Source organism: Hemibagrus wyckioides, linkage group LG29 (assembly GCF_019097595.1).
Source record: "Hemibagrus wyckioides isolate EC202008001 linkage group LG29, SWU_Hwy_1.0, whole genome shotgun sequence".
Classification (NCBI taxonomy): Eukaryota; Metazoa; Chordata; class Actinopteri; order Siluriformes; family Bagridae; genus Hemibagrus; species Hemibagrus wyckioides.
In genome coordinates this window covers 2,389,837-2,412,623 of record NC_080738.1, presented here as the reverse complement: position 1 = coordinate 2,412,623, position 22,787 = coordinate 2,389,837, and the positions used below count along the sequence as shown (strand labels likewise).

General features: G+C 40.4%; 1 protein-coding gene across 3 annotated transcripts in view; it reads right to left on the bottom strand.

Moving 5' to 3' along the window:
* The window catches only part of LOC131349274 (zeta-sarcoglycan), a 165,970-nt gene that overhangs the window by 56,342 nt on the left and 86,841 nt on the right, over nt 1–22,787 (bottom strand). For all 3 annotated transcript variants that reach the window (XM_058384826.1, XM_058384824.1, XM_058384825.1), the window contains 2 exons: nt 14,467–14,661; nt 9,914–10,015 (listed from right to left, as the gene is read on the bottom strand). In XM_058384826.1, coding sequence (XP_058240809.1) covers nt 9,914–10,015; nt 14,467–14,661 — 297 coding nt within the window. The remainder of the gene's footprint in view (nt 1–9,913; nt 10,016–14,466; nt 14,662–22,787) is intronic.

The following is a 22,787-nucleotide window of genomic DNA, read 5'->3' as shown; positions in this document are numbered from 1 at the left end:
CGGATTTGTCATTGTGTTTCCGGATTTGTCATTGTGTTTCCGGATTTGTCATTGTGTTTTTGTCATTGTGTTTCCGGATTTGTCATTGTGTTTTCCGATTTGTTATTGTGTTTCCGGATTTGTCATTGTGTTTTTTGTCATTGTGTTTCCGGATTTGTCATTGTGTTTTTTGTCATTGTGTTTCCGGATTTGTCATTGTGTTTTTTGTCATTGTGTTTCCGGATTTGTCATTGTGTTTCCGGATTTGTTATTGTGTTTCCAGATTTGTTATTGTGTTTTTTGTCATTGTGTTTCCGGATTTGTCATTGTGTTTTTTGTCATTGTGTTTCCGGATTTGTCATTGTGTTTTTTGTCATTGTGTTTCCGGATTTGTCATTGTGTTTCCGGATTTGTCATTGTGTTTCCGGATTTGTTATTGTGTTTCCGGATTTGTCATTGTGTTTTTTGTCATTGTGTTTCCGGATTTGTCATTGTGTTTCCGGATTTGTTATTGTGTTTCCGGATTTGTCATTGTGTTTTTTGTCATTGTGTTTCCGGATTTGTCATTGTGTTTCCGGATTTGTTATTGTGTTTTTTGTCATTGTGTTTTCCGATTTGTTATTGTGTTTCCGGATTTGTCATTGTGTTTTCCGATTTGTTATTGTGTTTCCGGATTTGTCATTGTGTTTCCGGATTTGTCATTGTGTTTTTTGTCATTGTGTTTCCGGATTTGTCATTGTGTTTTTTGTCATTGTGTTTCCGGATTTGTTATTGTGTTTCCGGATTTGTCATTGTGTTTTCCGATTTGTTATTGTGTTTCCGGATTTGTCATTGTGTTTTCCGATTTGTTATTGTGTTTCCGGATTTGTCATTGTGTTTTTTGTCATTGTGTTTCTGGATTTGTCATTGTGTTTTTTGTCATTGTGTTTCCGGATTTGTCATTGTGTTTTTTGTCATTGTGTTTCCGGATTTGTTATTGTGTTTCCGGATTTGTCATTGTGTTTTTTGTCATTGTGTTTCCGGATTTGTCATTGTGTTTTCCGATTTGTTATTGTGTTTCCGGATTTGTCATTGTGTTTTTTGTCATTGTGTTTCCGGATTTGTCATTGTGTTTTTTGTCATTGTGTTTCCGGATTTGTCATTGTGTTTTTTGTCATTGTGTTTCCGGATTTGTCATTGTGTTTTTTGTCATTGTGTTTCCGGATTTGTCATTGTGTTTCCGGATTTGTTATTGTGTTTCCAGATTTGTTATTGTGTTTTTTGTCATTGTGTTTCCGGATTTGTCATTGTGTTTTTTGTCATTGTGTTTCCGGATTTGTCATTGTGTTTTTTGTCATTGTGTTTCCGGATTTGTCATTGTGTTTTTTGTCATTGTGTTTCCGGATTTGTTATTGTGTTTCCGGATTTGTCATTGTGTTTTCCGATTTGTTATTGTGTTTCCGGATTTGTCATTGTGTTTTCCGATTTGTTATTGTGTTTCCGGATTTGTCATTGTGTTTTTTGTCATTGTGTTTCCGGATTTGTCATTGTGTTTTTTGTCATTGTGTTTCCGGATTTGTCATTGTGTTTTTTGTCATTGTGTTTCCGGATTTGTCATTGTGTTTTCCGATTTGTTATTGTGTTTCCAGATTTGTTATTGTGTTTTTTGTCATTGTGTTTCCGGATTTGTCATTGTGTTTTTTGTCATTGTGTTTCCGGATTTGTCATTGTGTTTTTTGTCATTGTGTTTCCGGATTTGTCATTGTGTTTTTTGTCATTGTGTTTCCGGATTTGTCATTGTGTTTCCGGATTTGTCATTGTGTTTTTTGTCATTGTGTTTCCGGATTTGTCATTGTGTTTTTTGTCATTGTGTTTCCGGATTTGTCATTGTGTTTTTTGTCATTGTGTTTCCGGATTTGTCATTGTGTTTTTTGTCATTGTGTTTCCGGATTTGTCATTGTGTTTCCGGATTTGTTATTGTGTTTCCAGATTTGTTATTGTGTTTTTTGTCATTGTGTTTCCGGATTTGTCATTGTGTTTTTTGTCATTGTGTTTCCGGATTTGTCATTGTGTTTTTTGTCATTGTGTTTCCGGATTTGTCATTGTGTTTTTTGTCATTGTGTTTCCGGATTTGTTATTGTGTTTCCGGATTTGTCATTGTGTTTTCCGATTTGTTATTGTGTTTCCGGATTTGTCATTGTGTTTTCCGATTTGTTATTGTGTTTCCGGATTTGTCATTGTGTTTCCGGATTTGTCCTTGTGTTTTTTGTCATTGTGTTTCCGGATTTGTCATTGTGTTTTTTGTCATTGTGTTTCCGGATTTGTCATTGTGTTTTTTGTCATTGTGTTTCCGGATTTGTCATTGTGTTTTTTGTCATTGTGTTTCCGGATTTGTTATTGTGTTTCCGGATTTGTCATTGTGTTTTTTGTCATTGTGTTTTCGGATTTGTCATTGTGTTTTTTGTCATTGTGTTTCCGGATTTGTTATTGTGTTTCCGGATTTGTCATTGTGTTTTTTGTCATTGTGTTTCCGGATTTGTCATTGTGTTTTTTGTCATTGTGTTTCCGGATTTGTCATTGTGTTTTCCGATTTGTTATTGTGTTTCCGGATTTGTCATTGTGTTTTTTGTCATTGTGTTTCCGGATTTGTCATTGTGTTTTTTGTCATTGTGTTTCCGGATTTGTCATTGTGTTTTTTGTCATTGTGTTTCCGGATTTGTCATTGTGTTTCCGGATTTGTTATTGTGTTTCCAGATTTGTTATTGTGTTTCCAGATTTGTCATTGTGTTTCCAGATTTGTTATTGTGTTTTTTGTCATTGTGTTTCCGGATTTGTCATTGTGTTTTTTGTCATTGTGTTTCCGGATTTGTCATTGTGTTTTTTGTCATTGTGTTTCCGGATTTGTCATTGTGTTTCCGGATTTGTTATTGTGTTTCCAGATTTGTTATTGTGTTTTTTGTCATTGTGTTTCCGGATTTGTCATTGTGTTTTTTGTCATTGTGTTTCCGGATTTGTCATTGTGTTTTTTGTCATTGTGTTTCCTGATTTGTCATTGTGTTTCCGGTTTTGTCATTGTGTTTTTTGTCATTGTGTTTCCTGATTTGTCATTGTGTTTTTTGTTATTGTGTTTCCAGATTTGTTATTGTGTTTTTTGTCATTGTGTTTCCGGATTTGTCATTGTGTTTTTTGTCATTGTGTTTCCGGATTTGTCATTGTGTTTTCCGATTTGTTATTGTGTTTCCAGATTTGTTATTGTGTTTTTTGTCATTGTGTTTCCGGATTTGTCATTGTGTTTTTTGTCATTGTGTTTCCGGATTTGTCATTGTGTTTTTTGTCATTGTGTTTCCGGATTTGTCATTGTGTTTTTTGTCATTGTGTTTCCGGATTTGTCATTGTGTTTTTTGTCATTGTGTTTCCGGATTTGTCATTGTGTTTCCGGATTTGTTATTGTGTTTCCGGATTTGTCATTGTGTTTTTTGTCATTGTGTTTCCGGATTTGTTATTGTGTTTCCGGATTTGTCATTGTGTTTTCCGATTTGTTATTGTGTTTCCGGATTTGTCATTGTGTTTTCCGATTTGTTATTGTGTTTCCGGATTTGTCATTGTGTTTCCGGATTTGTCATTGTGTTTTTTGTCATTGTGTTTCCGGATTTGTCATTGTGTTTTTTGTCATTGTGTTTCCGGATTTGTCATTGTGTTTTTTGTCATTGTGTTTCCGGATTTGTCATTGTGTTTTTTGTCATTGTGTTTCCGGATTTGTTATTGTGTTTCCGGATTTGTCATTGTGTTTTCCGATTTGTTATTGTGTTTCCGGATTTGTCATTGTGTTTTTTGTCATTGTGTTTCCGGATTTGTTATTGTGTTTCCGGATTTGTCATTGTGTTTTTTGTCATTGTGTTTCCGGATTTGTCATTGTGTTTTTTGTCATTGTGTTTCCGGATTTGTCATTGTGTTTTCCGATTTGTTATTGTGTTTCCGGATTTGTCATTGTGTTTTTTGTCATTGTGTTTCCGGATTTGTCATTGTGTTTTTTGTCATTGTGTTTCCGGATTTGTCATTGTGTTTTTTGTCATTGTGTTTCCGGATTTGTCATTGTGTTTCCGGATTTGTTATTGTGTTTCCAGATTTGTTATTGTGTTTCCAGATTTGTCATTGTGTTTCCAGATTTGTTATTGTGTTTTTTGTCATTGTGTTTCCGGATTTGTCATTGTGTTTTTTGTCATTGTGTTTCCGGATTTGTCATTGTGTTTTTTGTCATTGTGTTTCCGGATTTGTCATTGTGTTTTTTGTCATTGTGTTTCCGGATTTGTCATTGTGTTTCCGGATTTGTTATTGTGTTTCCGGATTTGTCATTGTGTTTTTTGTCATTGTGTTTCCGGATTTGTCATTGTGTTTTTTGTCATTGTGTTTCCGGATTTGTCATTGTGTTTTTTGTCATTGTGTTTCCGGATTTGTCATTGTGTTTTTTGTCATTGTGTTTCCGGATTTGTTATTGTGTTTCCGGATTTGTCATTGTGTTTTTTGTCATTGTGTTTCCGGATTTGTCATTGTGTTTTCCGATTTGTTATTGTGTTTCCGGATTTGTCATTGTGTTTTTTGTCATTGTGTTTCCGGATTTGTCATTGTGTTTTTTGTCATTGTGTTTCCGGATTTGTCATTGTGTTTTTTGTCATTGTGTTTCCGGATATGTTGTTGTGTTTCTGGATTTGTTGTTGTGTTTCCGGATATGTTATTGTGTTTTTTGTCATTGTGTTTCCGGATTTGTCATTGTGTTTTTTGTCATTGTGTTTCCGGATTTGTCATTGTGTTTTTTGTCATTGTGTTTCCGGATTTGTCATTGTGTTTTTTTGTCATTGTGTTTCCGGATTTGTTATTGTGTTTCCAGATATGTTATTGTGTTTCCGGATTTGTTGTTGTGTTTCCGGATATGTTATTGTGTTTTTTGTCATTGTGTTTCCAGATTTGTTATTCTGTCTCTGGATTTGTTATTGTGTTTTATGGATTTGTTTTAGTGTTCCCAGTTTTTTTTTATTTAGTTTTGAACTTCTCGGACACAGTATTTAGGAGCTTGTTACTTCCAGGCATTTGTGGATGTCTGTGTCCTGATTGTCCCACAGAACTCCAGCATGTGAGCTTCTTCAAGACTCGTGTTTTTAAAGTGGTGACAGAAACATAAATAGAGAGAAATAAGAAAAAAGGGACTGTAACCTGACAAAAATGCTTAGATCAGGAAACCAGTGCCAAAGAAATGTCCCCACGCAGCCATTCCAGCTAGCTGAGAGATCCTCCTGCTTTTTTATTTTTTTTAGCAGACAAAAAAGAAGAAGTAAAAATAAACCTCTTTTATTCTGTCCTGCTTGCAGTGATGAGCTCTTATGTTCTCCCATGGGGCACAATTAGAAAAGAGCGCAGAGGAAAAAAACAGGCCAAAACCATCAGTCACTACACACACATACATACACACACACACACACACACGTATACACACACATACATACACACACACATACACAGACACACATACACACACACGTACACACACACACACACATACACACAGATACACACACATACATACACACACACACACGCACGTATACACACACATACACACACACATGTACACACACACACACGTATACACACACATACATACACACACACACGTATACACACACATGCATACACACACACACACATACACAGACACACATGTACACACACACACACAGATACACACACACTCAAACACACACACATACAAACATGCACTCACACATGCACACACACACGTTTGTTCATCCAGTACACTCTGGAAATCCTTCACTCAGTTTCTGTCTTTAACCTGAATCTCAGTAAATTTACTGACCAATCACTAACCAGCTTTTACTCTGAATTTGCATAATACGATCTTCCAGGTTACTGTGTAAAGTCTGTGTTTATCCGAGTTGATTTCGCTCTGTAATGACACGATGAAACGCCGGAAGCGATTTGAACTCACATTTACACACACCTTATGAGGTCACCAAGAGGCGTTTTTAATAGAGGTTGCCATGGCAACTAGGCTGAATAACAGGTGCGTTCTGCAAACATACCAATTTTTCCAAGTCAGATGCTAGAAGGAATTCCTGGTGTAGAAAATCTTCTCCAGTGTTTTAGTGGGCTTCATATCACACGAGCAGAAGGAGAAGCAGTGTGTGATGTGATCTTAGCCACGCCCACTTCATCTGCACACGTTTGCATAATGGACACGCCCACATCTAGTCACCGGAAGTCAATGATGATGATGATGGTGATGATGGTGGTGATGATGGTGGTGGTGATGATGGTGGTGGTGATGATGGTGATGGTGATGGTGGTGATGATGATGATGGTGATTATGATGTTGAGGGTGGTGATGATGGTGATGATGATGATGGTGATGATAATGATGGTGGTGATGGTGGTGGTGATGATGGTGGTGATGATGGTGGTGGTGATGATGGTGGTGATGATGGTGGTGGTGATGATGGTGATGATAATGATGGTGGTGATGATGGTGATGATGATGATGGTGATGATAATGATGGTGGTGATGGTGGTGGTGATGATGGTGGTGATGATGGTGGTGGTGATGATGGTGATGGTGATGGTGGTGATGATGATGATGGTGATTATGATGTTGAGGGTGGTGATGATGGTGATGATGATGATGGTGATGATGATAATGATGATGATGGTGATGATGATGATGGTGGTGGTGGTGGTGGTGAAGATGGTGGTGATGGTGGTGGTGGTGATGATGGTGATGGTGATGGTGATGATGGTGATGGTGATGGTGGTGATGATGATGGTGATTATGATGTTGAGGGTGGTGATGATGGTGATGATGATGATGATGGTGGTGATGGTGATGGTGGTGGTGGTGATGATGGTGGTGATGATGGTGATGGTGATGGTGGTGGTGATGATGGTGATTATGATGTTGAGGGTGGTGATGATGGTGATGATGATGATGATGGTGATGATGATGGTGGTGGTAATGATGAAAATGATGAAGATGATGATGATGGTGAAGATGATGATGGTAGTGGTGGTAATGATGAAGATAATGATGATGAAGATGATAATGATGATGGTAGTGGTGGTGGTGCTGATGATGGTGAAGATGATGATGGTAGCGGTGATGATGATGACGATGATGAAGATGATGATGACGGTGATGATGATGATGGTAGTGGTAGTGATGGTAGTGGTGATGATGATGACGGTGATGATGATGATGGTAGTGGTGGTGGTGATGAGGATGATGATGGAAATGGTTCAAGCTTACACCAACAAGAATCCAGGAGAGTGTTATAAGAGAAAAGGAACATATTTTTTTAAACAAAATCTTTTTGTCTTTCGTCAGTGAGAAAACAGTAAGAGATAATTACAGGTGGCTAAGAATAATAACAATACAGGAGTCTGGAGTGGAAATCTGTAAACTGGTGGGATGAAGATTCTGTTAATTACACTTCCACAAACAGCGAGGATATTCACACGTCTTTCATTCCTGAGTCTGATTCACCACATTGTTCTGTAATTCCACTCACTTTCTTCCCTTTCTTATTCTTAACACCTTTATTCTCTCACTCACAAGCTCCCAAACTTTCCTCTCTTGTCTTCTGTGGCTTTTAAACCCGTGAGGCTTGATGACTTTCTCACGTTCTCACCAGGAAAGGGAAAGGAAGATCAGTGTCTCACTTTCACTTCCACACAGTGGCTACTGAAAGGTGGGGATTAGTCAGTAATCAGTGATATTCCTCCTGTTGTGTTGATTCACTAAACCCAAACTGGATCCAAAATAGATCTGTGTGAAAACGTCCAGGTTTACGACGTGATGAAATGAGCTCAGATAAAACACTTCATAAAAACAAAGGAATCCCTTCATCACCATGATCATCATCATCACCATCATCATCGCCATTATCTTCATCACCATGATCATCATCACCACCATCATCATCATCACCATCATCACCATGATCACCATCATCACCACCATCATCATCACCATCATCACCATGATCACCATCACCCTCATCACCATGATCATCATCATCACTACCATCACCACCATCATCATCACCATCATCATCATCATCATCATCATCATCACCATCATCACCATCATCATCACCACCCCCATCATCATCATCATCATCATCATCATCATCACCATCATCATCATCATCATCATCATCATCATCATCATCATCACCATCATCATCACCACCCTCATCACCATGATCATCATCATCATCACTATCATCACCACCATCATCACCACCCCCATCATCATCATCATCATCATAATCACCATCATCACCATCATCATCACCACCCCCATCATCATCATCATCATCATCATCACCATCATCACCACCACCATCATCATCATCATCATCACCATCATCACCACCACCCCCATCATCATTCTCACCATCATCATCATCATCATCATCACCATGATCACCATCATCACCCTCATCACCATCATCATCATCACCCTCATCACCATCATCATCATCATCATCATCACCATGATCACCATCATCACCCTCATCACCATGATCATCATCATCACTATCATCATCACCACCATCATCATCACCACCCCCATCATCATTCTCACCATCATCATCATCATCATCATCACCGTCATCACCACCACCATCATCATCAATGACTTCTGGTGACTAGATGTGGGCGTGTCCATTATGCAAATGAAGTGGGCGTGGCTACGATCACATAACACACTACTTCTCCTTCAGCTCGTGTGATACGACGCCCACTAAAACATTGGATAAGATTTTCTACACCAGGAATTCCTTTTAGCATTTGACTTGGAAAAATTGGAATGTTAGCAGAACGCGCCTGTTATTCAGCCTAGTTGCCATGGCAACCTCTATTAAAAACGCCTCTTGGTGACCTCATAAGGTGTGTGTAAAATCTGAAGATCGAGTTTGGGTCATTAAAGAGCGAAATCAACCACGATGATGAGGTCAGAGGTCACAGTACCAGGAATCCTGTCCTCTGATTGTTCAGCTAAAAGTCTGTCATCATCCGTGTGGATAAACTTATAACCTCGGTCAAGCCTGCAAATTTGCCCTGGTCCCCTGGAGGGACGGGAGGTTTCGGAGAGACAGGCCAGGTGTGAGACGTGTCACCCAGCTCTTTTCTTTCTTTTTCTTTTATTTTATACTTCATTACCACCCATCAACCTGGCAGTAACACCAGGAGGAGGACAAATTCTCCAACATGACCTGAAGATTCACGCCGAGACGTTGCATCAGGACCAGATGAGCCATAAACCGTCTGCAACTCGTCTGGAGAAAAGGTTTCATTTTTTTAAAAAAGTTGGAGAGAAGTCTTAAAAACTTTTGCTGGAATTCTCCGGAATTTTATTGCGCCTGTTTTTGCGATTTGGAGAAAATAACTCGAACCATGAAGCGGTCAGTGAAGTGACCTGAAGCTGGTCAGTTGTTTACCATCTGATTTCTGTCAGACCTCATATCTTAAAATAAACCTCTTTCAAGCAGATCTGTCTAAAAAAAATCGATCAATAAAAACAAAGGAATAAAAATAAAGACTTTATGAGAGCGTCTGGCTCGGAGAGAGTGTGTGTTTAACTTCCTGATGGAGTTTAGAGGATCTGAGCCTCGCCGAGCTGCAGAGTCGCTCCTACTGTAGAGTAAACACTCGAACCCTGACACTGGCAGGAGGGAAGGAAGAAGGAAAGCTCATGTTTTCCTCTTTACCTTCTTTATCTACAGAAAAAACCCTGTACAGATGAATCCCCAGATAAAAAAGAGCCTGATTTACCGATAGATAGATAGATAGATAGATAGATAGATAGATAGATAGATAGATAGATAGATAGATAGATAGATAGATAGATAGACTACACTCGTTTCTCTGTGTGAGTTCTTACCCATCTTGATTTAATCTCTTTGACGTAGAGAGGAAGAAGGAACTCGGAGACGCCTTCTAACCTCACGCCTTCTTTGGTGACGCGCAGATTACCCATCCCATCCTGCAGAGAGAGAGAGAGAGAGAGAGGAAGTTAGTGAGAGATGAATAATCTCACCTCAGATGAGTGTAGAGACACTTATTATCCACTGCAGCATCTCTGTCTCCGTCTCCGTCTCCGTCTGGCTGATGCTGGGTTTATGGATTCGTCTCGACCTCGACTGGGATTTAAATAAAACTCACAAACGAATGAATAAAACAAACATTCCTTTAAAAATGGTTGATATTTACAGCTGTTGATATTTACAGCCGTGTCACAGACACAGACCCGCTGATCAGCCGCTGTGACCGGATGAAGGATTTCTGGATAAAGTGGTTTTTTACTTTTTTATGAAGTGGTTTTTTAGGCACCAGCTCAAATTTTCAAGTTTTTTTCTTGAAGATTTGTGTTTTTTTTACTGAGTAAATAAAACTGGACGCATGAGCAGTAGGTAGGGATTTATTATTTTTTTAATCAGAGCATCATGCAGTAAAATAATTCTCATAAATAAAAATAAAAATATAATTGAAGAGTTATACTAGTCACAAGTAATAAAAAATAAATAAGAATAAATAAATAAATAAGCAAACAAATTAATTAATTAATCATTGAATAAAAATAAATAAATAAACAAACAAACAAATAAAAAAATAAATATTTTAAGTAAATACCAATCTTCTTATTGACTATAAATATATAATAAATAAATAATAAATAATGTTTGTTTGTTTTTTCATTTCATTTTTCCTCCTATTCCTTCCTTCCCTTTTTCTTACACGCTTGTTTATTGTTTATTTTATTATTTATTTTATTTTATTTGAAACCCAAGCTTCCACTCAGCACTCAGTCTTTACTAACACGATGAAGTCCTGCGCTACACTGTGTGTTTACAGTGAAATGAATAAAAGTAATACATCTAAATACATCAAAATTACTGAGAGAGAGAGAGAGAGAGAGGGAGAGGGAGAGGGAGAGGGAGAGGGAGGGTGGGGGGAGAGAGAGAGAGAGAGAGAGAGAGAGGGACAGTTTAATTCCGCAGGGATTTTCTCACCAGATTTAATAATCATAAACGAATCAGGAGGTCAAACTTCATACGATTCGCTTAACAAACTGAGGTTAAGCGTGCAACTGGCTTGGACACACGCACACACACACACAAACACACACACACACACATACACACACACGCACTGAGGTTCGATAACTTATTGAATTCCAACAACCTTCAGTGGCGATGTATTTAAAAATTTATGTAGTGGAACTGGGGAAACTAATGCAAGGGTCCCACACACACACACACACACACTGAGCTGAGGTAACGTGCAGTGTATGAATTGATCGGATGGTCAGAGTGAGTGTTAAGTACACATCTCTGCTGTGACTGAGCCTGACAACAGACACACACACACACACACACCACACATGAGTAAGAAACAAAGACGTAAATAGACACTGAGACAATGACGAGAGACGAAGAGACGAAGAGAGAGATAGTTAGAGTGAGAGAGAAAGAGGAATAAAGACTGACAGATATGTATGGGGGGGCAGAAGAGAGAGAGAGAGAGAGAGAGAGAGAGAGAGAGAGAGAAGAAAGGAAAATGCAACATGATGAAACATTGGGGAACACACAGGAACTGAGAGAGAAAACATCACACATGAAAGAAAAAGAACAAGAGAAACACACACACACACACAAACACATGCACATAGATACTGGTTCAAAAAAATGAGAAATTGATTACTTCATTATAAACAGGCTAAACCTAACAAACAACTAGACCCCCCACACACACACATATACACACACACACATACACACACACACACACATATACACACACACATATACACACATATATACACACACACATTAAATCTGAATCATATTGATGACTAATGCTACATTTCCTCTTTTCATTTTCTCTTACTGGAAAAAAAACGAATATAATGAGACTAAGGAAAATGCTATCTGTCTCTCACACACACACACACACACACACACACACACACACACGTGCGTGATCTGTCCTTTTGCTCCCTCGACCCATGACATTGAAAGTTAATAAACTATCTCTGAGCCATCGTTGAGACACGAGCAGTTATTCATCACGTCTGTAATAAGGCGCGCGAGCACGCGGACGGACGGCGTGTGTAACTGATCACTTCACCCTTAATGTGACTCGCCTCTTAAAACTTCATTTCCTGAACCATATGGAAAAGTGGGCGGGGTGGGGTGGGGTGAGGGTCGGTTGTGCAGGTGATGTCATCATGAGCTAACACCGATCACGATGACATCACAGTGCATCTGAATGCTGGACTCTGATTGGTCAGATGGTGTTGATTAGCAGCTTTGGGCCCAATATGTCCTGGTTTCCATGGCAACAGATGTCAACACTGATGACAATGACATGACAGTGCATCTGAATGCTGGACGTTGATTAGTTTTCTATAACAGCAGCTTACGGCTCAAAATGTCATGGTTTCTATGGCAACAGCTCAATCACTAGGACGTGTGAAGGTATTTTGTGTTTAGAATAAAATGAATATTTCCTGCACAACTTATTTTTCTTCTTCTTCTTCTTCTTCTGCTTCTTCTTCTTCTTCTGCTTCTTCTTCTTCTCTCTCCCTCTACCCCAACCCCCCCCCCGTTCAGAGCCCTTAACACCAATCAGGATCTGAAAGGTAGCCTCCCCCGGGGGCTCTCTGGGTATCATTCGCCGAATGGAGGCTGACCACCAGCGCAAATTGAGTCAAAAAAGGCTTTTGGGAGAAAATGGAGAGAAATGGATAGACACATAATTCCTGACACGTTTATTCTCCCTGCCGCTGGTCGCCGTGGTGGCAGATGGTGGATATTATGGGCTACAAGGCTGAAGAGGCCATGGGGAGTTTTTTTTTTTTTTCTTTTCTGTCGGTAATCACAACGGGATGGTTTTGCCCTCTGAATCAGCATCGGAACACATTTCCTCGTGTCTGCTAGCAAAGCTGCTCTCCATCACAGGCAACAGTTCCGAAAGCAACACCTCCGTAATGCTGTAACAGGCTGTTTAGTTGTCCAACCGAGCAGCAGAAATTGCACAAATGCACGGTACTGAAAGCACATTCTCGCCTCACGAAGCCGCCATATTACAGTCTCACACACATGCATCCACTTTGAGCACCAAAACATTGGATTACTAGCCTTAGTTTTTCTTCTGTATACGTTCTGATCTGCTCACAAGTCTAATAAACATGACAAATAATCCACAAACCTCCAAACCTGAACTCCACCATTCCTTCTCTCTGTTTCCTTCCTCTCTCTCAACCATGACCACAATCACATAAACTGTAGCTCTGAGAAGATCTTCTATAGCTTTAGTTATTAAGTAAAGTGGCTGAACCTTATGAACCCGTCTTGAATCCTAGGTGGTACATATTTTCTGCTTGAACCTTAAGGAACCGATCCTGATTTTCACAAGCTTCTTCCGCCTTCCATAAACCCACAAGGTCCTGCTCTCATCCTGAGGTCTACAAGCTCCTGTTCTAAACCAGATCCTAGTTTTTTTTTAAAGAAAATATCCAGCTGTCAGTCTAAGGTCTACAATCTTCTGCTACCATCCAAATCCCACTCCTGACTCCTGCACACTTCCTGAGCTTTACAAACAAACAGATTATCTATTTTCTACCACTTCTACCACTCTGAGGCTTACAATCTCCACTTGAGCTAAGGTCTACAATCTTTGGCTCCAATTATAATTTCAATCCTGTAATCTTGAGGCTTGAAATCTTCTGGTCTGAAATCTAAGATGTACAAGCTCCTACTTCAGACATGGTTAAGGTCACAATCTCCTGCCCTCATCCAGATGTTTCCAACCTGATCCCACTCCTGGTTTCCTGGGGACCTAAATTCCCCCGTGTTCCTGCTGAGGCCTATAAGTTGCCATCATCAACCAACAAAACAACTCAGAAGATCTACAATTATCTGGTCCAATCCCAATACCATTTCTACCTTCCTGAGCCTCACACCCTCCTGCTCATGCGTGAAGATCTACAAGCTCCTACTGCAAACAATTCATTCCCTATTCCTGATATAATAAAGGTCTGCATGAAGACTGGAATCTATAACCTCCTATTCGAAAGAGTTCTACCACCCTGTGAGCCCGAATGTTCTGCTCCTGTTCCTGCTTCTATCCAGACTTTAATCTGACCACAAATTATCCCATTCTGAGGACTAGAACCTTCTGCTTCCTTGTCCTTGATTGATTGATGATTCTTTGCTTGTTTAACCACTGACTCATCACCTAATAATTAGCCGTTCATGAGCTTTGTCAGGTGTATTAAAAATCTGCAGAAAACTCTTCCATGCATATGCATTTTTCACGTTCCATAAGGAAATACGTGCCAGATGTTTCTGTAGGCACCAGCCAGATGGAATGACTTCCTTTCCAGAAAAAGAAAAGGTCAAAATATAGACAAAGGAAAAGAGATTCACTCACCACGGTGAAGTTCATGACCTTCAGGATCCAGATGGTGAGTGCAAGGTTGACGATCATAGTGACCAGGAGGAGGAGGATAAAGAAGTAAAGACAGCGTTTACGCCAGCCGTAGATGCCCACGGGATATGGAGCAGGGCAACCCGGCCTCTGCAGGGCGCTTGGCTGGGATGCCAAAATATACTGCTCCTGGGTCATCTAAAGAGAGAGAAAAAGAGGGAAAATTATTATGATTAAAAACAAAGTCCTGATTTAGTTGGAAGGTATACAATAATAAAGGTTCTAATAAGGGTTCAGGTCCTAGTGGAAAATTCGAATTTATGAGATGAGAAGTCGTAATTACAACATCAGGTGCTTTCGAGTCGGACTTCGGTCGGGGAAAGATGGAGGAGAATTAATTCTCTTAATTCAAAGCAAATAAATACAGCAAGATTTTTCTAGAAATGACAAAAAAATTGCATTTAGCTCGTTTTATATTTTTAATAATTTTATCATTATATTATAAAAAAATTATATCATAATTGTACAATGCAGATTAGCACGTGATAAAAAAAATCAGCTTCTGAGACAAGAAAATTCAACTACTGACGATGATTTTGTTGTGTTCTCTGAATGACATGCCCCCTAACTCGTTTACATTTCTGGCATTTGGCAAATGCACTTATCCAATTTATACAACTGAAGGTTAAAGCCCAGCAGTGGCAGCTTGGTGGACCTGGGATTCGAACTCACAACCTTCCAATTAAGTTAAGTAGCCTTTATTTGCCACATATACATTACTGCACAGTGATTTTTTTCCCCCATATCCCATACTTGGAGAGTTGGGGTCAGAGTGCAGGGTCATCTATTATGTAGCACCCCTGGAGCAGAGAGGGTTAAGGGCCTTGCTCAAGAGCCCAACAGTGTGACTTGGCAGTGCTGGAGATTGAACCCTGACCATCCAAACAACAACTTAGTGCCTTGAACCACTTGTGCTACCACCACATTTGATACCATGCCGAGCTGGGGCTACTTGCAGGGCGTGGGTGCTCGGTAAAGCATGGCCCTTGCCCATTTCAGGAGAGACCTTGACCAAGCACAATTAGTAGTCCAACACCTTCAGCACTAAGCTGCCAGATACCCACAGGACTGTAAAATATGGTAACATGGCAACATAGGAAACATTCGATCAAGACACCATTTTGATGGGACAAATCAATAAAGGGCTTAAACACAGAACAAGTGAACACATTAGGATAACAAACCATGACAAAGGTTCGAGAAAAAAATACACCTGCAGCTCACCATGCTGTAAAGCGACAGGGAATTCCAGACAGCTAGCACTTTATTGGTAAAATATAATCATATTTGAAGCAAGGTTTCATTACACTCTAAAAGATCTCACCCTGAAAAGAGGTGTAATTAATGCTGCAAGTGCTCCACTGTTCACTCTAACCTCAACCAATTGTAGCTTGACATATAAAATCCACTCATAGGGATTTGTGACTGTGAGACACTGTTGACTTCTTTCTGAATGCTGCTCAACTCATTTCGCTTTACATTTGCGTTCTATGCCGTGATACTCTTCAAAATTCACAGAAGAATGCAGTATGTGAAAGTGAAAGAAATCTACAGCATATATATGTGAGGAAAAGAGAATAAGAGAAACACTAGAGTAGAGAAGGACTCCGATTCAGTGAAGGACTCCTTCAGTGTGTCCTTCTTTGCGCTCCTACCTCTGAGATCTCTCTCCTTTCACCCTAAAATGAATGAAGGCTCTTGAAGGACGCTGATGTAAATGAGCGAAGATTGCAGAAGACCGTTAGAGCCTGATGAACTGCTAATGTGGATCACTGCACTCTTTTTATAAAAATAGCAAGAAGGTGAGGCTAAAGCAGGGCGACACAAAAAAAGCAGGAATTTTCCAGGTGCTGCATTAAAAATAATTTGTTTCTTTTGTGTAAACAGAAGAAGATTTTCACCAGAGAATAACTTCCAGGACCATTCTTTTCTGAAGAACTGCAGCTTTTCACATTTAACAGATATTCGTGAGAAAAATTAGAATGGCCTGTTTTATTGTGTACCAAAACAAAAATGAAAATAAAGTACATCCACAGGCTGGTAAACTTCACTTTTTTTCTTTCTTTTTTTTTAGATACGTAGTTGTGAACCGAAAACTCTTCTTTATTTTTTACTCCTATTTGGCTTCGTCTAAATATGAAGTCGTGAGTCGTTTCAGCGTGGAGTTTTGCGCTAGTTCCATACATATTCATGGTGTGTGAATCAATGCGTGTGGGTGTGAAAGAGTTTGGAGGAGTTATTAATTGTTCATAGCCATTTGGAAGCAACAGGTCACATGCTTTTTCTCTCTCTTTCCCTCCCTCTCATTTTGCCTGAAGTCTTTCGCCTCTATAAATACCCTGCATTAGGAAGGCAGAAATACAGCTCTTTTTCTTCCCCTACCTCCTCTGCCCTCGACTCCCACTCACTCTCCATCCGTAGTGTTTTCTCAGGCCAGGCAACTTCTACTTCTGCCTTTTGGAAGCTGAAGTTATTTTTCCTCCTGTCACATTGCCAACTCTGCTATTTCTCTATTCTTTGCTTTTAGTGTAATACTTTCCTCCCTCGTTTCTCAAATTGATCTGACAAGCAAAAGATCTATCACTCTTCTCTAAAGCTCCCCTCGTTAAGGGCCTCTGGACCAAACAGCTCACCTGAGCCTTCAATCAACTAGATTACAGCTGCTGACCACACTCAAACTCTGTGTGTGTGTGTGTGTGTATGACTCCTCGCCTACCTTGCCTGCATTTTTCTTCCCTAAGTAGCTAAGAGTGAAAAAGGCCTTCTATTATAAACCGATAGTTGTTGGTTAAGTTGCTTTGGGAATTATCAAGGTAAAGTGCACCATTTTGTCAGTCTGCTCGGTCTCAAATGCTAACGAGGGCTAAGCTAACCTTGGGAGGGTCTCCACACTCATGCAGCTCATCCTGTCGACTCAAACCTGACTCATATAACCCTCACAGCTCAAGAGGCATCAATATCGATACTTATATCTGTACTGGTCTGATGCAAAATGCTCCAACACCAACCGAGAATGTTGTATGTTGTCATGGTAACAAACAACCCATAACTAGAGCAATTTGAACTGATGGAATTACAGAACATAAAACTCAGGAGTTCTTCACTATAGCAGCAGACATCAGCAACCAACGCTACAGCAAATGCTGGTTAGACGAGGGAGGAAATGTCTACACATAATGCTAGGTGAGTGAAAATAACAGCTCTTATGTTCCACAATGTTATTCTTGATCATCATCATCCACCGTCAGTCAGAGGCAACAAGGGATTCTGATGCAAACTCAAATGTACTTTACTTACAGCTCGACACAAGCACTTCCCCTGAAGGGAAACAAAAACCTGGCATTATCTACTGAAACCTTATTCCATACACGCTAGCTAATGCAGCTGGCTAATGTTCTTCATTTAAAATTAACATGCTGTACATGATTAAGAACAAAGCTAATAGCCTGAGTGCATGAACATGTGCTTGTGCATTGTTTAAACATGAGCTCCCTGATTGATTAGTCGAATGTTTCTAAGCTGCTATTCAAAACTGGCTCCAAGTCCCGAATGGAGTCTCGGGAAGGCAAGAGTTAAGGCTCTGACCACCGTAGCCAGAGGTCTAGATCCTAGAACCTTCAAATTTATGGCATACAAGACAGAAGTAACATATTCAGAGGAAAGTTAACTAGCTGCAAGTTAGACATTTTTCCACCCCAATTGTGCCCTGAGTCCTCAATCACAAGGGCAGTATGCACCATGGCTCTGTCCCAAATCTAATAATTGCACTTTCAGGCCACCTGCCAAGGCCATTAGGTTCCAAAGCAAGGGCAAACAAGGATGAATGATTTTTCCTGTCAAACCACAATATTAAAGTAAAACCACTTATGCTCAAGTAAGGAAAACTTGAGTGTGAGGTCAACCTGAGCATGAATACGGCAAATTTCACACTTTCTTCAACGTCTCTATGATTGTTTCCATATCCCTGCAGTGCAGCTTTCAAATCAACTCCCAAATGGTATCCAAAGTTAAAGCCCAAGTACAAATTCATATAGAGTTTCACGTCATGGATAACTGAGCTCATAACGTCAAGAAACTTGACATTATTTATTTCATAACTTGAGTTGTATTGTAGTCAAGCCACTTTTTCTCAAGTTCAAGTCTCAAGGCCACTGAATATCAAGAAAGCCAATCACAAGTCCAAGTCATCTTCGCTTTAAGTTCTAGTCCCCTCTCAAATGGGGGTAGTAGCTCAAATGGTTAAGGCTCTGGGTTGTTGCTTGGAAGATCAAGGTTCAAGTCCTCCAAACTGCCACCGGTGGGCTCTTAAGCAAGGCCTCCAAGCCCTCCAGAGGCACTGCATCATGGCTGACCCTGTGCTCTGACCCCAACTGTCCGAGGATGGGATATGCAAAGAAAGGATGGAGCTCAGGAATCCCATTAAATCCATGTTCTCCAACCTGAAGGACCTCAGCTGGCTTAGCAGCTTTAATCATCTCTGACATCCAATGAAACTCTTCCTGGCTGTGATAGACAGATTGATCTTATTAGTTAATTAGATCCATTATTGAATAAATGGGAAGAAATGGGAATGGATATATCAAGGGGTTAAATTGAGCAAGAACAATCTTGGATGGCATTCTGGAACCTTCTCTAACTTGAGGAGGCTAAAGATTTCTGCTTGATTGACAGCAGGATCTAATCTAATCTAATCTCTGGTCTAATCTTGTACTGATGAATGTATCTTTCCCTCCAAGCCCTCCAGAGGCACTGCATCATGGCTGACCCTGTGCTCTGACCCCAACTGTCCGAGGATGGGATATGCAAAGAAAGAATTTGTGACAAATAAAGGCTTAACTTACTAACTTAAATCCATGCTGAGAATCAAGGCAGCCACTCACAGGTCCATGCCCAGTCAGCTCTGAGTCTCAAGACAGCTTTAGGACAATTTCAAGTCCCAGTTAAGACCAAAGTCAGCGTCTGAAGTTTGTATATTAAGCTAGCCGCTCTAATACTCACGTCAGGTCTCTCAAGTCTTCTCATTATTAAGTCAGGAATGAGGAATAGCCCCCCTTTTTATCGGTCAAGATCATCTAACCCTCACAGCAAAGTCCTGTCCAACGTCCTTGCAAAATCAAGTCCCAAACAGTGTCTCAATTTAAAGCCCAGGCTTCATAAGTTCCACCTCAAGTATTCCTAAATCTAGGAATCTAGGTCTGGAACTCAATTAATTCATCAGTCTAAGTATCGTGTCACAGAACAACATCCATTAATGATAAACGGAGGAGGATTCTTCCAGAAGGTGAATTGACGGATCGCTGGTTTCCTGACTGAAGCTCACAAAATCCCTTAATCACTGAATGTCTTTGTAAGATGATCTGAGCATTTGTCTTATTTAGCTGGAAAAAGTCAAAGGGCTTAAACAAACTGAATTAAAATGACAAAAACGTTCGCATATATACGTGTGTGTGTGTGTGTGTTGAGTAGGAGAGACGAGATCCTCCACACAAAGCAAACAAGGCTGGAAAATATCACACGGCCTTCCGTGCTTTCTCTGAATCAATAGTGGAATGATACTGGCTCCAGTTCTGTGTGTCGAACTTGCGAGTGGCCAGGTGCTAACTCTGAGTGGAATTAACAAATCGATACATCATTTAAAAAAGGTCATAGAAGCCAGGAACATAATTTAATGCAGGGCAGGCGGCAGTGGAAGATTTGCAGCTAATTAAACATCGGCGTCACTGAAGGAGCTCTGGCACTTTGTAGCCACAGGTTTCTGCTGCCGAGTTTCATCTGCAGTCTCCGGGAGGACGGAGGATGGGGTGTAATGTACCATTGGGCTTTGGCAGATATTAATATAATGGTAGACTTTTAACACGGTTAGTAGCTTAGCTTGGAAGCTAATTATCTGATCTAAGGATGTACAAAATCTGATTTGATTGTGTGGAGAATGAAGCTGTAAGGAAGATTCTTGTTACTAACCATGTTCTCCACCCTCATCTTAATGTTAGATATGAAGAATATTTGTTAGGAGTTAGAAAAAAATGCAGTGTTCAATGACAGTTCAAGCAACGAACAGTTGGTCTCCAGGATGGAGCTCAGGAATCCAATTAAACCCATATTCTCCGACCTGAAGGACCTCAGCTGGCTTAGCAGCTTTAATCATCTCTGACATCCAATGAAACTCTTCCTGGCTGTGATAGACAGATTGATCGTATTAGTTAATTAGATCCATTATTGGATAAATGGGAAGAGGGATGGATATATCAAGGGGTTAAATTGAGCAAGAACAATCTTGGATGGTGTTCTGGAACCTTGTCTAACTTGAGGAGGCTAAAGATTTCTGCTTGATGGACAGCAGGATCTAATCTAATCTAATCTCTGGTCTAATCTTGTACTGATGAACGTATCTTTAATTGGGTTCCTCATCATGGCCAAATTTATTTATTAGATTATACGTAAATGTAGCTAGCTTGTTGATGAAGGTTAGCTAGCTAGTCTCTTAGTATAGTATAGTATAATAGTCCATGGCATCATCAGCAGGATGGTTGAGTGTATGCAGCTTGAGTGTGAGCAGGTGTGAGATGGTTATTCTGTATTTGAACTAATGAAACGAGGGCATTGGCAGCTTAGCGGTTAGCGTGTTTGCCTCATGAATCCAGAGTTTGGGGGTTTGATTCCTGCCTCTGCAAAATGTGTGTGGAGTTCATAAGTGCATGTTCTCCCTGTGCCTCGGGGGTTCCTCCAGGTTCTACGGTTCCCTCATGCAGTCCAAATACACAAGTTCTAAGCTCTCTGAATAGTCCGTAGTGTGTGTGCGATTGTGCCATACAACAGACCAACATCCTGTCCAGGGAGTCCCCTGTTATGTTCCCCGAGTCTCCTGGGATAGGTTCCAGAGTGTAAGTCCATGTTCTACCTGTGCCTCAGGGGTTCCTCCAGGTTCTCTGGATTCTTCGTCCAGTTTAAAGGCATGTGTTCTAAGCTCTCTGAATAGTCCGTAGTGTGTGTGTGATTGTGCCATACAACAGACCGACATCCTGTCCAGGGAGTCCCCTGTTATGTGCCCCGAGTCTCCTGGGGTAGCTTCCACAGGGTAAGCGGTGTAGAGAAGTGAAAAGATGATGATCCTTGTCTGTCTTGTTGGTCTAGCTGTTCCACCTTTCAGTATCCATTTTCTTTTGTCTTCACTGCATGTTCAGAGACAACGTAGCAACCAGGTTGTAGAAAATCATTCTTTTTTTTTCTAGATTCACTATAAATGACTGTGAACTCATGAATGAACTGATGGACACTTTGACAACAAATGAAGCAAGTTTTAACCAGTAAATCATTGCCATTTTCTGTAAAGGCAGTCCATTTTCCACACAAATAAAAAAAGCAAATTGATGGAAATATTACACGGCTGAATGACCGCCGCTCCCCACGGCGCCGCGTTAAAGAGAGGACGATGAGGATGGAGGCGACAGCTGCGTGTTTCCACTGCGCTGTTTGCGCCACACATGAAATCACAGCTAAGGCTAACAGCAAATCAACAGCTGGGAAAACAGGAATTAGCGAGCAGCACTTGAGGGAAACAGGGAGTCGCTGCTGTCACCGCCGCCACCGCCCCGTCCCTCCATACCGAAAACAAACAGACGGCAACAGTTGGTGAGGTTTAGAGCCTTAACGAAGAAACATAAATCGTTGTTATTTCTGCTGTTCAACTCAAAGTAAATGCTGCTAATAAACAACAGATTGGTAAAACTTTGAGCTAATTAAATGATTTGGTCAGCCAATTATTTCAGGAAAGGCTTGCTAATAATTCTCGAGAAGTTTAAACACAAAGGCATCTGGCTCACAGAAGAACAACAAAAGATTTGCTTTTTTTGTTGAATCTCATCAGAGACGCTGCTTCTCTTCAGGTCCTCACACTCCCTCAAGCTTTGGTCTCACGGACGTTCCACAGAAATGGAATTAAATTCCTGACGACGATCTCATCCAGAAAGCTAAATATCTCCAACCCTACGTAGCATAACGTTTCACCATCAGGAGCATCTGTGCCAGAAGGTTCTCTTCACTTTCCTTCACATCTTTGTGGTTGCACGTTGATTTATTAGTGTTCATGACGCAGCGTGTGTGTGTGTGTGTGTGTTGACGAAGCGCCAAACAAGCGCCTAGCGTTCTGTCCTGCTAGCAGGGAAGCTGATGAGGAGGCCAAGTGTAGTCACGTTTAGAGAGACTAGCGCTAAAATAAGAAGGAAAATGTGACTGTGTGTCACTATGTTTACAGGATAAGAGTTTAA